The sequence below is a fragment of the Atheta coriaria genome, unplaced genomic scaffold, assembly GCF_025399875.1.
Source record: "Atheta coriaria isolate IRGN ID8LTWV9N9 unplaced genomic scaffold, Caltech_Dcor_3.1 hic_scaffold_6_pilon, whole genome shotgun sequence".
Lineage (NCBI taxonomy): Eukaryota > Metazoa > Arthropoda > Insecta > Coleoptera > Staphylinidae > Dalotia > Dalotia coriaria.
In genome coordinates, this window is record NW_027045448.1 from 9387997 (window position 1) to 9404397 (window position 16401).

At 34.6% G+C, this 16401-nt stretch overlaps 4 protein-coding genes across 4 annotated transcripts; 3 read left to right on the plus strand and 1 right to left on the minus strand.

Annotated features, from left to right (window-relative positions):
• Positions 1–78: 78 nt before the first annotated feature.
• On the plus strand, positions 79–4169 carry LOC135794323 (uncharacterized). The gene is made up of 5 exons (XM_065305557.1): positions 79–392; positions 1326–1549; positions 1668–1814; positions 2013–2100; positions 2250–4169. Exons 1-5 carry the CDS (start codon positions 347–349, stop codon positions 2597–2599), a joined length of 855 nt encoding a protein of 284 aa, XP_065161629.1. The 5' UTR covers positions 79–346; the 3' UTR covers positions 2600–4169.
• A 407-nt stretch (positions 4170–4576) lies between these two features.
• On the plus strand, positions 4577–5456 carry LOC135794432 (uncharacterized). The gene is made up of 5 exons (XM_065305722.1): positions 4577–4653; positions 4702–4885; positions 4941–5075; positions 5143–5280; positions 5334–5456. The coding sequence occupies exons 1-5, from the start codon at positions 4641–4643 to the stop codon at positions 5356–5358; spliced, it is 495 nt and encodes a 164-aa protein (XP_065161794.1). The 5' UTR covers positions 4577–4640; the 3' UTR covers positions 5359–5456.
• Positions 5457–11595: 6139 nt separating this feature from the next.
• Positions 11596–14343, plus strand: LOC135794355 (homeobox protein SIX1-like). The gene is given in 5 exon segments (XM_065305586.1): positions 11596–12289; positions 12292–12393; positions 12627–12897; positions 13124–13370; positions 13946–14343. Coding segments are annotated over 5 exon segments (1149 nt in total). The 5' UTR covers positions 11596–11908; the 3' UTR covers positions 14094–14343.
• A 9-nt stretch (positions 14344–14352) lies between these two features.
• Positions 14353–15995, minus strand: LOC135794356 (uncharacterized). The gene is made up of 4 exons (XM_065305587.1): positions 15585–15995; positions 15259–15508; positions 14739–15190; positions 14353–14655 (listed from the first exon to the last, which is right to left on the minus strand). Exons 1-4 carry the CDS (start codon positions 15650–15652, stop codon positions 14427–14429), a joined length of 999 nt encoding a protein of 332 aa, XP_065161659.1. The 5' UTR covers positions 15653–15995; the 3' UTR covers positions 14353–14426.
• Between the last annotated feature and the right edge of the window lie 406 nt (positions 15996–16401).

A 16401-nucleotide genomic window follows, 5' to 3' on the forward strand; every position in this document is an offset into this window, starting at 1 on the left:
TAGTTAGTAATGTAATTAACAGAATAGCTGTATTAGCGGTATTAGTGGTAGTAGTGAATAACGAGCCAAAGGAAACTCTGCGCAAACGTCCAAATATTGACGAAGGGTGAACGCGCCGCTGCGTAGGCAAAGCGCGCACGGCGCATGTTGGCTGACGGCGCGTCGCGACGCTTGAAGTACCCGCAGCACACGAGAGCACACGTCGAAAAATAACAAAAGTCGCATGAAGTGAAACACCATCGCACGACCCATCCGGCTTCTGCGCGACGTACCACATATCCCGATATAATATTAGGTTGTTAAATCGAGCAATATTACATTTAAGCTGTTACTAAACATCGTCACAATGTATAAGGAAACTTTAGTTGGGTATTTGCAATGCTTAGTGATATGTAAGTACAATCATTTTTTCTTAATATCAAATAAAAGCTTATAGATTTTATAAAAATCATTGTTTTTAATCCAGTAAGTGCGTAAAATTGATTTTATGAACAGTTCGTTTGTTAGGCGTTTTCTTTCCTATCACTTGAATGTAAATCACGTTTTAGCAAAAAGATTATATCATTAAAACATTTACCAAATGATAATTTGAGAGATTATTAAATTTAGTGTGATTTTCGACTTTGTAGCGATGTGCAATGTGTAAATTTTAGTGATGATGGTCGGGTAGGATAAAATTAGGTCAATGTGTCAAAAATTCATTAGTACTGACAATGAATTGCTGGGAAGCTGTTAATGCTGTTACTCACCTGTTACATGATTTGTTGTTTGCGCCCTTCGGGGCGGTCCAACAGGAATAATGGGACAAAAGTGTACGGTGATAATCGATAAATTTAATTCAAGAACGTGTTCAAATGCGATTATTACTCGTACAATATCGAATTATTTTCGTTTTTGGAGAACTAGAAAAATATTTCATGGATAAGCGTAGTTTCCAGTACTTTTTCTAGTGTATTAATAATAAACAAATTCAAAAAATATACTTTTATAGCTATAAATCTATTAAACGGAAACATGATTTATTATATTCTATTTAAAACATGGGTATTTTGGGTAAAATACATTATCCTGCGAATGTTATTCTAATGTGGTAATATTTTGTCAATATAGGTTAGCTTTGACATTGAAATAACCTCCAAATTTTATATCAAGGCATAGTTATTATTTTATCACACTAAAATAAATATTCTAAAAATATTCCCAGTACTTCTATACATTCCAAATAATACCTTACAAAACAATATTCTTCGACATTCATAAAATTACTTTATATTTTTAGATTTAAAAAAATATTTTATTGATAAATAATCCACATATCTCTGCAGGTTCGATAGTTTCGTACGCATCCAGCCTAACTCTCGCAAATCAAGTAACGTCGAAGCCACGACACACCAAATACAGCTCGTCGACGGCAATTCCAGGCAGCGGGTCCTTGGTGACGCCAGCGAATCAACCCGTGACTCCCGCACCCACCGACGTCTCGTATTACAGAGTCAGGGATAGTAAAGGGATTACATGTATCTTGTTAAAAACCGATGCTCTCATCGAGGTGAGTAGAACTTTTTTACTTTAATTCTATTCTCAATTGTCAAAGAGAAATTTACTTAACAAGTAAAGTAAAGAAATTAGGAAAAATAATAAATAATTATTCTAAAATTGTATTTCAGGTAAACTTTAAATCACACATAGGCGAAGAACAAGGCGACACATACATCCCGGAAAAAGCAACAGTGGAAGGCAGCTGTACGGACGAAGATGAAGCGACGATGCGCATTTTGTGGCCTGGTTATTCCTTGCAGTTCGACTTTGCGAAGGTAAATCATCCTACATTCGTAAATTAAATGTCAAACATTGTCCGCCCACGTTAAAACACACGCAATCTCTAACATTTTCTAACCGTGTGTGGGAGTTTTATGCGGGGGTGCATTATAAATCGATAAAAACTAATTAGCTTCTAGATACGATTTAGGTTTACACGCTGTTTACTCTAATTGCTCATTTTACTTAATTAGACTCCGGGTGGTGAGCGATGGTACATCGAGAATGTCGTTATGATTGTTAGCACCGATATTCCATTTTATCATAACATTCGTAGTCATGGTAAGTTCTTCAATAAAATATTCTTAAATTTTGCGTAAACTTTTGCCTCAGTAGGATACTTAACCTATAAAACAATGTTCAGCCATTTTGAATATTGTCTTTTCAAATCGCCATCTTGAATATAACTAAATTTTAAATTTTTCCTGTAGGCAACGTCATAAGATTATACCATGACAAAATGTTGCTACCTACACCAGTGGGTAAATCATATGGTTGCGAAGAAACCATCATAACTTTATTGCCAAACATCGACGACACACCACCAGAAGATCTCCGCGGTACAGTATACCTACGCAAACTACAACTGCAATCGTTCATGTACAAGGGTAAAAGTTTCGGGCCGATCTTCGATTGTAATTCGGCGAAGCGTTTCCGCGATGAAACCGCCCCGATCGCAGTCGGATCCACACTCGCCATCGCCGTCCTTGGCACAGTAACCGGATACGGAATCTTTCGCTATCTCAAAATAAAGAAGGTTCAGTACAACAACATGGAGTAATTTCATCAGCACGATGAAATTCACTTCAATTTGCTTCGACAGTACGAAACAGTTACTCTGAAACGATGCGACAGTTACCAAACGAAATGTAAGTGGATCACTATTGTTGGTTGATCGATCTTTAAATGGATATATAAATATAATCAAAAGAATCGAGTTTAGTTAAATGAGTCGAATTTAATTCATTATAGTCGGCGTTGTTTTCTCTTCAGATGTTTCTACTCGTAATGCGCTCATTGTTGCAAAATTATTGATTCTTGTATTTCTAATGTGATATTTGCATTCGGGTTGGGTTTCAATTAAATATGGTGCAAAACTAGATGCTAATAAAACAATATTGAATATAATTAGTTACGTATTGCTAATACTAGTTACACAAAACGATGATAGAGATTAAACGTAAATATTTAACATACTATATTAATGAAAGTAAGTATTGAACATTTAAACGTTTCAAATTTTTATAAAGCAGTTACATACGACGTCATACTACTAAATTGCAATACTGTTGATCAGTGTTACCAGTTTTCGTTACAAAAATACTTAATTTGTGTGCAGGTTGCCTATTTGACTTTAATTTACAACAATTGTAATAAATTTGTCTGAAAGTTGAGCTACTGTACAAGTATTTATGACTAATTATTATTTGCAAGACGTCTCAGGTTATTTTAAACTTAATTTTGATGAATACTTCATTAACCACAAATATAAAATACGAATCCTATTGAAATTATGTAGTAATAAGAAAAAACAATGTTGATAATATGGCAAATATATTAAATATACAGCTTTCATTAGAGATGTAAATCAGATAAACTTTGAATGCACATATCTCCAGCGGCAAACATTTCTCATATGTGATAACGATTTTATAGATCTGCATACGTAAAATAGTAATAAAAATTGCAATTTTAACCGGAACAGAACTGAATCAAAATGTTAATTCTCGGTCACCCGGTTACATATCAGTTTTAAGTTAATAAAAAATATATTAACTGAACCTCAATGATGTTTGTTGCTGCAACATTATTCTTGTTTACTTATCGCATTGTGTGAAATGAAAATATGTGTAAAAAAGAGCGAAACAACAGATTTATCGAAACTGAAAATAAATTTGCCATGGTCTGTCTTCCATTAAATAAATGTGTATTGTAACGTAAAGTATAAAAATGTATAGGAACAAAACAACGTGTGTGGATATTTTAAATATTACATTGAACATAATTACCAAATTATTAATAGATATAGTATTTACTAACAAACTGATCTAATGTATTTGATTCGATTAAAAATCATTTCGAGTGTTTTAAAATGCACAATTATATTTAATTAAATAAAAAAATCAAAATTCGATATTTATAGTGCGTACAAATTATGCACTTTGTTAGAATTTGTTAATTTGATTTAATGATATTTTATAAATAATATTTTTGTGAATATTTTCTTACTTGTTGATCTGTATCTTATCTTGAAGTAATATTTTTACATAAACTTTACTTTTATTGAGTGACAAGTACAATTTTAAAACGTGTATACAGATAACCGTTAAATAAAAATTCGTTTAACGCAATCACACACGACTAGTTTATTGATTCATCGAAGTTGATTTTTATTAATTACCCACTTCATTAATTGTAGACATTTTGATTAGTTGAAGTGCTTTGTTTGTTGTTCGTGATTTTATCGGGCTTACGAAAAAACAAAATTAAAAACTAGAATCTATTTATAATAATTGAATATTCGACTAGGTGTTTCAATGCGTCTGTGACCTTTTGATACTCATTGTTTATAATTAACCAGAAATGCATTTTTTATATAAATTGTTTTGCAATGTAAAGTTGTTGATTGATTTCATTGTTTCTCTATCATTTTTCATATGTATTTATTGTTTTCTAAGCATTCCTATTTGTTTTAATATTTATTTTTGTCAAATAATAGATTATTCAACTTTTCACAGATTAAAATAGTATAAATATCCCCGAAAATAATTTTCATGCATCACTAAACTTATTCAGTGATTTACGTGTAAAACTAAACCGAAATGATCGGTAAAGGTTGGGTGTTGACATAATTTTTTTTTGTATTGTTTTATTCCTGTGCAGTTCTTTTGCTTGCAGCAGTGTGCAGCGGTTTGGTGTTGACCCTACCCTGTGACAATTATGAGAACATTTATCGTTGCGTAACTGGTGAACCCAAAGTAGTCACCATTTTAGAACAAAACTATTCATGCGGAGATGGTTTTACTTGCAATGTCAATTATCGGGAGGTTGAAGCCACTTGTAGTCCGTGAGTAAATTTAATTCATATTTAATAATAACCTAATTCATTGTAATTACTATAGTTGCATTACAATGGAACTATTTTGCGGCGCAGTGTTCACGTGTCTTAACGAAACAACATTCAAAATGGGCTTAAACCAATTTAATTGTGGTGCAGAGCAACATTGTAATGCAGATTTGAAAAACAGCTGCGAACCGTAAGTGTCTAATGAGATATAGTAATATTACTCTATCAAACATTTTTTTAAAATTATTTATTTGTAGATGTGTTAAGAAAGAGTGCGAAGTCATTTGGACATGTGATAAAGCTGACCCAACTCATTTCTTAATCAACGGTGTAAAATATCCGTGTGATACGGATAAAATATGCAACGATAAGATTCCCCCCACGGAATGCGAAGCGTAAATATCCTGATTTTTTTAATGCTTTTTTAAATTAATTTGTATTTTTTTAGTTGTATTGCAAAACCAGCGGCGTAATTAAACGTTTTCATTGTTATCAAAAACCACTACAAATGTTATAAATAAATACTTATTCAATTCAAATTTATAATAAAATTTATATCAACCAATAATAATTGCTAAAATATAACCAGCATGACAAGCGAATTGAAGATTTAAAATCCACAAGTTCAAATACAAAACTCGCTCGTTTAGCCACTTATTACTTAATATACAATTAATTTGTATGGATTTTTTTTATTAAATAAGACACGTTTCTGTATTTACTTATCAATTATATCACATCCTTTTAGTTTTCAATTTTGTATTTATGTTACGTAATATAGCCACTTATATCAAATTGATTATTGAATTTTTATATCATTGAAGCTGTATAAATAGTTCGGAAAGCAACTTACATGGATCAATCACTTTTGAATTTTGCTCAAAATGATCATTAAAGGTTCTTTATATTTCTTTGCAGTTCTTTTGTTTGCAGTGGTATGCTGTGGGGTGGAATCGGCCACACCGTGCGACAATTTCAAGACAGTTTTTACATGCGACAAGACTCCTCCGAACAAAGTAAATATTTTGGAAGACATCCACGATTGTCCAGCAGATCACATTTGCAATGCCAACTATCTAGCTGAGCAAAATTTTTGTAATCCGTGAGTGATTCTAATTTATTTTCGATTTATTAGATTTTACATAGTCTAATTCAACCATATTGTTATAGTTGCATTAGTACGAAATTAGCTTGCGGTACGTCTTTTACCTGTACAAACGATACTTTTATCAAAGTTGGCAATATGGAATTTGAATGTCCAGATTTCAAGCGATGTAATAAAGAGTTGAAGGATGGATGTATGGCGTAAGTTATAGCGAAATAAATGAGCTTCATGGCTATCTTTCATAGATCACCTTCTATCACACTTATTTGTTTCAAATTATTTACCATTCCAGATGTATTAAGGAATGTATTATATATTGGGAATGTGATGGTGACAATGTTTTAATACAGGATCTATCCTTTAAATGTGAGTCCGGCAAAACATGTACCACAACTCCCCCCGATGAACATTGCGAACCGTAAATATTTTCATTTATTTCTACATTTGTACATTCAATATTTATCCTATGTTATTAACTTGCATTTTTCTTTTAGTTGCATTGAAAATTCGGGAAACAGCACAATACTAGGGTTGCATTAAAAGTTTCCACTGCTAACAAAATAACTAAATACGGAAATAGTGTTTGTATTTATATTATGTTATAGTTTTATATGCTGACCATTAAATATTTCATATCCTACGTAAACAAACGTAGATACAGCCAATAAATTCAAATGAAAAATTCCTTTTGTGTCAATAAGTGCAGCATTTTTGCGATTTCCTTCCTCTCTCATCCGCGTATCCGTGAATGTGTGCGAGGACACCGTGGGAGAGTGCTGAATGTGCGCCGCACTTTGCAAACAACGTGTGCGTCGATTCGTAAGCGCATTTCGAAACTTGCTGAGCCAGGAACAGCGAGCATGTTTTGCTCCACCATTTTAAATATGCATTTTGCACATTTCACGTATTATATAAATCATTTTTTTAAGATTAAATTTTATAGATATTTAAATAAACAAAAACAAGATTATTGATGTTTTTTTTAAATAAACATTAATTAATTAATTTTGTACTAACATTAAGTATAAACTCAAATGTTACTTGAATGTCATATATTATTAACTGTTTGTTGCACTAAACCATGAAATTCCTAGAACACTTACTTTGTTTGTCACGAAGTTAATAAAATTGTATAAAAAATTCATTTCAGTAGTATTTTAATCTTATCAAGTGCATGTGCTTTTTTATAAACAAGGTGCACGAGTTTCGAATGTTATTAACTGGTAAATTTTTTATATTCAGCTTCGACACACAAAGATTTATGTGAGATATTGTTAATTAATATAAACTGTAGTTTTATGAAACCTGTCTCAACATAAATGAAAAACGATTAAAAGTTAAAAAAAAATCGTTCAAGATGTTAACACGAGGTTGAGGTCTGTCCACCGAGCGTGTTTTTGGTAATGGACCGTAACGATTTTCGTGTGCAGGCGTCACAAGCTGCATATTTCTTAAAATGACTTAAATTGGACTGGCCAAAGTCAAGAGCAAAAACTCAAGCAATAAATTTAACCTAATTTATGACTAAGTCAATTAATTTTTTAAGTAAAAAAATAACGATTTTAGATAGAAATTCTCAAAACATCAAAAATGCTTTAAAACAAACATCCTTGTGATGTCAGAGTTTATTCAACTTCTACGTGCCTTCTAAGGTGATAAATAAACGATGCTGAACAATTAAATGACATTATCGTAATAGAATAGGACGTGAGCGTGATAACTGTATGAATTTGAGAAGATCGTCAGTAATTCCTCAGCTGGTAATCTTTCCCTCTTGTCTGAAGTGACAAAGTGACACGAAAACGCACGTAGAACTCGTAGCGCTCGTAGAATTTACACATGTCCATCTCATACTTCAACGTAGGTGACGGAACACACAGAATTCACGTAGACAGAGATTATAAAAAATACTATTACACACGAACGGGTGCAAAGACCCCAAATGTAACCACCACGTTTAATTATGCATGTGATTATTTCAACTCTCATGGTTTATAAATCACGTCAGATTTTTATGTTTGCGGGGTGTTTAATTAAGCGATCAAAGTGCCACTTTCGCACTAACAATATCGATATAATAGGATGATTAAATTTATCCCCTGTTTGGAGATTTTTAGGGTGCTTTCAAGATCATCATACAGAGAGTTCTAAAACAACTAAAAAGTTAAAAATTTAATATTTTTATTGTTACTTATTATTAAAACAGGAATTGTACTAAAATATCGATTTTTATGTGTTTTTTGTGTTTTTGGCGGTCTTGGAAGCCATTTTGTTGTCGTTATTTGCCTCGCCAGCCTCTGTTTCACGTTGGTATGTTTTCCGATAACACGAAGCATTTGAACGATGATATATTATACTGTTAGGCTCCTGTTACACGTTGCGTCCTATAATTAACTCCACCGGGAGCTCAAATCATTTCAATTAGACACGAGCGATGCGCTACACATTCACAGCGAGCGACTAGTCATTTTGCGAGAGATGCTGGGGTTTGGGGTTGCGTGTATGGCAACCACGCACACTGTTACCAAGCAAGCCAGCAGGTGCGAGGAACAACCCCTTTTCATATGACACGCACACTCACACTAACATTACTGTTACGGCTGTAATTGCTGCGAGGTTGTTACTGCAAGTAAGCTCTTGTCATTTGTGATAATTGTGTTGGGGATATATTATTGGAACAACAGATTTTATAGTTAAAATAATATATTATAATTAAATATTGATAAAGTGGATGTTTTGATGTGTTAAATGTTGAAATTCTCATTTGACACTTGAAATGCAATTGCATTCATTGCAGCTTGTCCGCTTTTGTGCGCGCGCTCTTGATGGCTCGCATTCGCACAAAGACGCTTCCTTTTGAAGTGCATTGATAATGAAATCGGGCATGTAAAAGGCAAACAAACACTCGTACAAGCACTCGTAACACCTCGCCTATTTATTTGAAAATTCAATTGCGTCGCATTGCGTTCTTGTCCGCCACTCGTCGCGAGCGTGTAGCACCACCAGATTGGATTCGGGTGCGAGAGCCATTTGCGACATTATTACGCTGCGCAATGACAATGGCACGTTTCGTATTACAGGATTACATAGTGTACGCAGTGCGATTGTTGTAATTTCTGCCCTGCTTGTGCATGTAAACACGCTTGTTGGTGTTGTGTTTGTGTGCGTTTGGTATTTTCTGAATGATGTGCTAAGCTGAAAAGATTTTTTCGAAGGTATTAAACCGGGCGATTCGATAATGGAAAACGAAAACAGGCACAAGTTCTATTGCTCAGGGTCGTATTTAATGTTTTAAAATACTCATTCGCATATAATGTGTGTGATTTTTACTTGGGATTAGATACGGTACTGAATAAATGTTTGAGTTTCAACATTTGGAAACGAATAAAAGCTCAAATGTGTTGAATATGGGCGTTATCTCTCGAAAGGTATTATCATGATTTCAGTCTAAATTTACCTAATATAATCCGGGTACTTGACAGCTACCGGGCTTGGCTAAAAGTGTTCCTTCCTATTCATTCTTCGAGCAGAGTTTAAAAACCCGAATGATGTAATATTTTCCGATGCACTTAGATAAGAGGATTTCAAGTGACAAATCGGGTGCAAATGGGCGAATTGTTTGATGGGGCTTGTGAAAATGTTAGACCACATGATTTTTATCTATGTGTCAGGTCATTGTAAAAGTTTTCAGCAAAATTTATAATTTAAAAATGTGCTAAACATGATGAAATTATGTAAAAATCCATGAAAATATTAAAAACCAATGGTGGTTTTATTGAATAAGGTTCAAAATGCATTGAGGGACATAGTTGAATGGATACATTCAAATGGTAACATAAAGAATGTCCCCAAACTCATTCATTCATAAGTGTGTTGAGTTTCATGTTGTGGTCGATTGATCTTTTCATGTCAACTTGTGTAACATTAGAATGATTGTTTATAGTGAGTTAATAGTAGATTATAGGGAAGGTTGGCCAAGTCGTACCCCTAAAATACAATTGGCCCTAAATTGAAAGTTTTGCAACATAATGTCAGTTTTTTGACATATTCACCTGCTTTAGTTAATATAGCTTTAATTAGTATGAGAAAAATTAATCAGAAATGTTTATATTTTTGTAAAACATCAATTTAAGAAAAATGTGTAAACGGTACGACTTAACAAACCGGTACCCTAAGTCGTACCATCGATACCCTAAGTCGTACCTATGCCAAAGTAATATCAAAATGAGAATATATATTAGTTTAATAATAATGTATTTATTTGCAAGGTATTTTTTACTCGTTTGGACACCCCAACACATTTGTCATGCATCCAAATTTTGCATTTGAGGCACTGAATCATACTATCTTCCCTATTCTCATCACGCTAGTAAAGTATCTTCGGCGCGCAACCGTAGCGCCGCCTCGTGGCGCAGCTGAAACCTTGAGTCCCATATGTTCTATAGGTACGACTTAAAAAACGCAAAGGGGTACGAGTTAGCAAACATGTGCTTCCCGCTTAAAACAACCTTAAACAATATATCAGAAGGAATATTTAACAAAATCCATGTAGAAAACAATACATGGATAGATGTATACCCAATATTTAACATGAAACACATATTTAGTGGTGTTTTTCTGACCACCAATGCTTTCAAGCTCCAGGAGAAATTGGATGAGCACGAGGAGCAAAACTATTTTTGCGCATAACTTCTTAATTCCGATTCGGCGGGAACTGATTAAAGAATATGCTTCTAGTATGATTTCATGCTGCCCGAATACAGCATTTTAAGTTGCATAAAGTGCCTTCAAGTTAGAGAAAAGACCGAGGTACGACTTACGTGACGGTACGACTTAAGCGACTTTCCCCTATTACCGAAGTGATTAATATTGTAGGCAAAGATAGTTTCAAATTATAAATAAAATAATGCTATAATCAAAGTACATTGATTATTGATATTTTAAATAATTATTTAGATTGTTCTTGCTTTTTACTGAAAATTTGATTTGTTTTTCACCTAAGAAGAAAAACAACGCAATACACACGCTTATTCCCGCCATGTTAATAAATATTATACAATTTTAGTACCAATTTCTATAAAAAACGTACATTTATCAATTTATTCCCGCCAGCTAGAAATATCTACATATTTCACAAGCATTTCGTACCATGTGATAAAAAAAAAGCAATAATAATCTCAGCTAATGATTATAAATCGTCGACGCTTGCATGTTCCATGCAAACGTTCTCGCCACGTTGAAATTCGACGCCGACGGGGTTGTCGGGTGTTAAAAAATTGTCACCGGAGAACATCTGGATTTTCCCTTCGTATATTATATTTATCTGCAAGTCGGCGCATTGTGTCGGCACATAGCCCATCCACATCCAGCTACATAATCCAGCACTCCCGTTCTATGTATTACAGCACATCGCGTATGTACCGCGTCTTTTAACTTCCAACCCCTAAACGCGCCCGCACTTTCATTGGTTGTCGCCAAGGGTAGCGGCAGTGCTTGCGCAACGCACAAGCAGCGAGAGGCGGAGTTCAGCAGACGGCGCCGGTCGCGATTCTCGCGTGTGCACTTTCAACATCAGGGTGCATTTTGCTCTCTGCGCTGGCCGCGCAAGTTGCACATATCGCGCATATTACATGTTTAAACATATACACAAACACACACAGAACATGGCTCATCGCGCGAATTACTCGCCGGACGCTTGTTGACGCTGCGCGGCGCGACATCGAGCACCTCTTATCACATCGTAATTAGACCAACGCCACGGTAAGACGAGCATACACCACTTTCGAAGGTGCCAACCTAATTAAACCGACACAGAGCAACGAGAGCCAATCCGACCGCGCGTTCGTTTCAAGCGTGCTTCGCAAAAAATAAGCGAATCATGTGCAAATAGAACATTTGTCGCTGAAAATCAGTTCAACATGGAGATTGATGGTGCGTCCAGTGCTTCCAGTGATTCGGGACAATTTCCAACCTCCATGAATTATTACACTGATGTGATATTTCCGAACTCATCACAACAGGACCTATCAGGATTCTATTCGGATAAGAAGTTTCAATCGCTAGCGCCGATTTTACCGCATGTGAATTCGAATAAAGACACCAAAAAGGACTATTACAATATGCTGCATAAAAAGGACGAGTATTCAGTGAATAATAATAATGTTGTCTGTGTTAAACAAGACCGTGAAGAGTATAATAATCGTAAAAATGTTGATTATACACATTTTACGATGAATAAAAAATTGGATGAATATCCGTCCTCATCGGAACAAGATCCGCTTAAAATGGATTATTTCAGTGCTAATTCAAGTGGTAATAATATAAAAAGAATACGAGTAATAATATTCAGTTAAGTAATCTTGATAGTTACGGGAAGAAAAATTTAGGATTTTCTGCGGATCAAGTAAGTAATACAAAAAATTCCAGAAGAAATTAATTGTATGTTATAAACATAATATGATACAAACTATTCGTTGTAGTAATTATATTATCTGAATGATAAAAATTGTTTGTTTGAATTGTATTATCGCGCATTTCTACACATTCATTGATTAATTTGTTTTCATTAATAATTACACTGTCTTCCTCGCGAAATTCAACACTTTGTTGACTGATTTATGAATGAATTGTTTACAGGTCGAATGCATGTGTGAATCGTTACATCAACGAGGCAACATTGAGCGGCTGGCGACGTTTCTTTGGTCGCTGCCGCCGTCGGAACTTTTGCGCGGAAACGAAAGCATTTTGCGAGCGCGAGCTGCGGTTGCTTTCCATCGCGGTTCTTATCACGAATTATATGCGATTTTAGAATCGCACGCTTTTCATCCGCGATGGCATTCCGATTTACAGACGCTTTGGTTCAAAGCGCATTATCGGGAGGCGGAAAAAGTACGTGGACGACCATTAGGTTTGTTGAATGATATTTTATTCTATTTGATTTTAATTTTTAAATGTTTTAAGTAAAAATTAACAAAAAAAGTTGATAAAAATTGTTTGCTGGTCTGTAACTCTTTGTTCTGGTAGGAATATATGATGTAATGAATTTATATAAAAATCTTGAAGCAATTATTCGGTTTAACAGAAGCAATCTTTAAAATATAGGTAATGGCTAATTAAATTGCATGAATGTGTAGGTGCCGTAGACAAATACCGGTTACGCAAAAAGTACCCGTTGCCAAAGACGATATGGGATGGAGAGGAGACGGTGTATTGTTTCAAGGAAAGGAGCAGGACCGCCTTGAAGGAATGCTATTCGAGGAATCGCTATCCGACACCGGACGACAAGAGAGGCCTCGCGAAAAGAACCGGGCTCACGCTCACGCAAGTCTCGAATTGGTTCAAGAATCGTAGACAAAGGGATAGAACACCTCAGCCCAGACCGTACGTACTCGAGTTTAATTAAATTTCAACAATTAATAAAGTCTCAGTCATTAGAAGTGAAGCAGTCTATTGCGAATTCAAAATTTCGTGGAAATACGTAGATTGGACCACCGTCCACCATTCGTGCACAAATGAACAAACGGTTGGTTCATCACGCATCGGCCGTAAACCTGGCTGGCAATAAAAATTGTTTCCTCCGTTCGCATGCGTTCGTCGAACGTGATTTAACCATTTGTGACAGTTTATTCTCGCCATGTTCGGCATTATTATTAACGCCCTGCGGTCCCTGGCTAATCGCGGCGTTAATGTTCGACTCGCGTTGTCGACTGCCCGCTGGCAGGAATTAACCGAACAAGCGTGAAGGGCCACTTGTAGCAGTCATAACATCCTAGATTTAATAGGTTTTGGTATTTCGTGGTGCGCGCGCCCGCGTTTCGAGGAAAATCAATTTGATACGCTCTTATAATGAACAACGAAAGCAAATAGTTTTTAATGCTTCAGAACTAATAAAACCCGACCGAGCAAATAACGCACTGTAAACGCTACAGTTTTTTATTGCTGTTTTTGTTTCACAGGGAATTAATTTTGGGCAACATGCAAATGAACGGACAGAATAATATGATGAGTCCACATCAGGGTGGATTGGATATGTCTGCATTTCAAGCCGCTACCAGATTGTTTGAGACTTCAAGCAATGTATATGCAGAGTATCAAGTACCTTAACTACTCTAATCACTTTGAATGTTTGTAAACCGTAAGTGAATGTTATGCTGTTTAATTCAAACAAAAAATAGTTTATGAATCAATCCGGTGAATAGATTGTAAGCGATTGTAGAAAATTCTATTCTTATTTTGTGATAGAGCTTTTTCATACGACATTAAACGTAAAACTTGCATTACACAACAATGTTGTGTTTTACTTTAAATTTTCACAAGTCTGAAATTGCTCTATTAAATAAACCAATCGCGTACATAACACATATTTAAAGTTGCAATGTATCTATAGGAAATTGATTATACGTATAATTACCAACAATGCTTGTTTTTAATGCGGTTTTAAGAACATGTGAAAATGTTTTCCTTTTTAGGTTTACGCAAAACTTCCTTTTCCCAGAAGTCAATATAGTATGGTTCATCTCTGTTTCTTAAGTCTTGGCGCGTAGTTAATTCAAAACCTTTTTCTTGTTCTAATTGATACATAGTTTTAACTTTTTCGGGTCTTACCTTGTTAGTGATAACACTCGGAATGTAAGGTTTTTCTTTGATCTTTGAAAATAGTATAAATCTGAAACAATAGTTGATATCAAGTAAAAAAATATGTTTTTTGCTATATTTACACAATTAACTAGTATTAATTGAACCACGTACGGTTTATGTAAATTTTTATCCTGGACAATGTCTGATCTTCCCCTTTGTTGCGTATTTTTATCTGTTTCACTTTTTCTAACAATATTTTTCTTCCCGCTCTCCGTTTTTCTTTTATTTTTTACTAACTTCTTATATAAAAAATGAACATTGTCCATATATTCTTTGCAGGGTAATCCTTTCATCAATGATTCGATAAGTGATAGTTCATTGGTTCCATGGCAAGAATAAATTCCTTCCTGTTGATGAGTACGCAATAAATGATGACATTTATATAGAATAACAAGAGCTTCTTGTTGATCGACTGCTTGTTGCATTGCTTTTTGTGTGCGATCGTTTTCCTCGTTCATTTGACGGATCAGCGCCGCCATTTGATCGTTTGCAAATTCAATTTTTTTACGTGCTGCGATTCGGTCGGCGGGTAATTCATTCTTAAATCGTAGATATTTACGTTCCTAGATTAAAACATTTTATAAAATAATTAGGTTTTGGGTTGTAGAATTGTTTTGTCCGATATACTCACTGTTATTCCACGCCACCATGCTTGAATTTTGGTCGCTGCCCAATTTTGTCTATTTTCACCCACAGCACGTTTGTACTCTTCTTCATATTGCTCCTTGTTTTTGCGTACTTTCCAGCCACGACAAAAACTTTGTATTGTGATAATTGCATTACGGATCCTTTGGTATTTTTTATACGCATAGTAACCTCTCCAAGTCTTTTGAATTATAATCACATTCAGTATTCGAAAAGCGGTCACTTCTTGCAGATGACTGGAATTGTATTATGTTCTTTGCTTATTGTACATATAACACTAAAATAATAATACAATTGTAATCGATAACGTACGTTTGCGCTGTTATCAACTCTTCTTGGAAAGTTTTAGTAAAAGAAAACAAATATTGCACCGATGCCATGGCTGAAAACGCTTAATCCTCCACGGTATATTTCAAATGTAAAAAGCAAAAATACGTTCGTTTCAATTACTTTCTTTCAAAATTGACAATTTTATACGTCGTTGATAATTATTACTTTTAAACAATTAAACAAATTGTGTTATCCTTGGGTTGTCTGGTATATGGTCGGTTAAGGGATCCCTTACAATATACATCAGGTTTTGATCCTGTAAACATTTAGGAAATGCTTTACTATTAATCACACATACATATAATTCTTCTGTCCGTAAGGCACTGAACTCCTCCTAAATGGCAGGACCGATATTGATTGAATTATTCGTGTGTGTTCAAAAGGATTCGTGAATAGATTTATAATTTCGTCCACTGTATAATGTTTATTTATTTAAAAATTTGTGAGTGCTTCGTCATACGCAAAACAAGATGGCTGTGATAACAAACTGCAACTAGATCAGCTGAACATTGCGCTCTTTATCGGACAATCCCCAACTCCACAAATTATTGTTGATCTTGAAATGTTTTACATTAAATCCGGCAGACAACGCTGCAATCGCAATGTCAAATATTCAAAATAAGATTTTAATTTTAGATTCTCTCGATTATTGGTCCTGCGTTGTAATAACTTTTCATTGTCACAACTTATTCAAAAAGTTTTAAAATTTTCCAAATTAAAACGTGTGTACATAACAACGCCTGTCGAGCCCGCTAGTATTGTAAATGTTCTGTAGCAAAATTAAAGTGGATATCGGAAT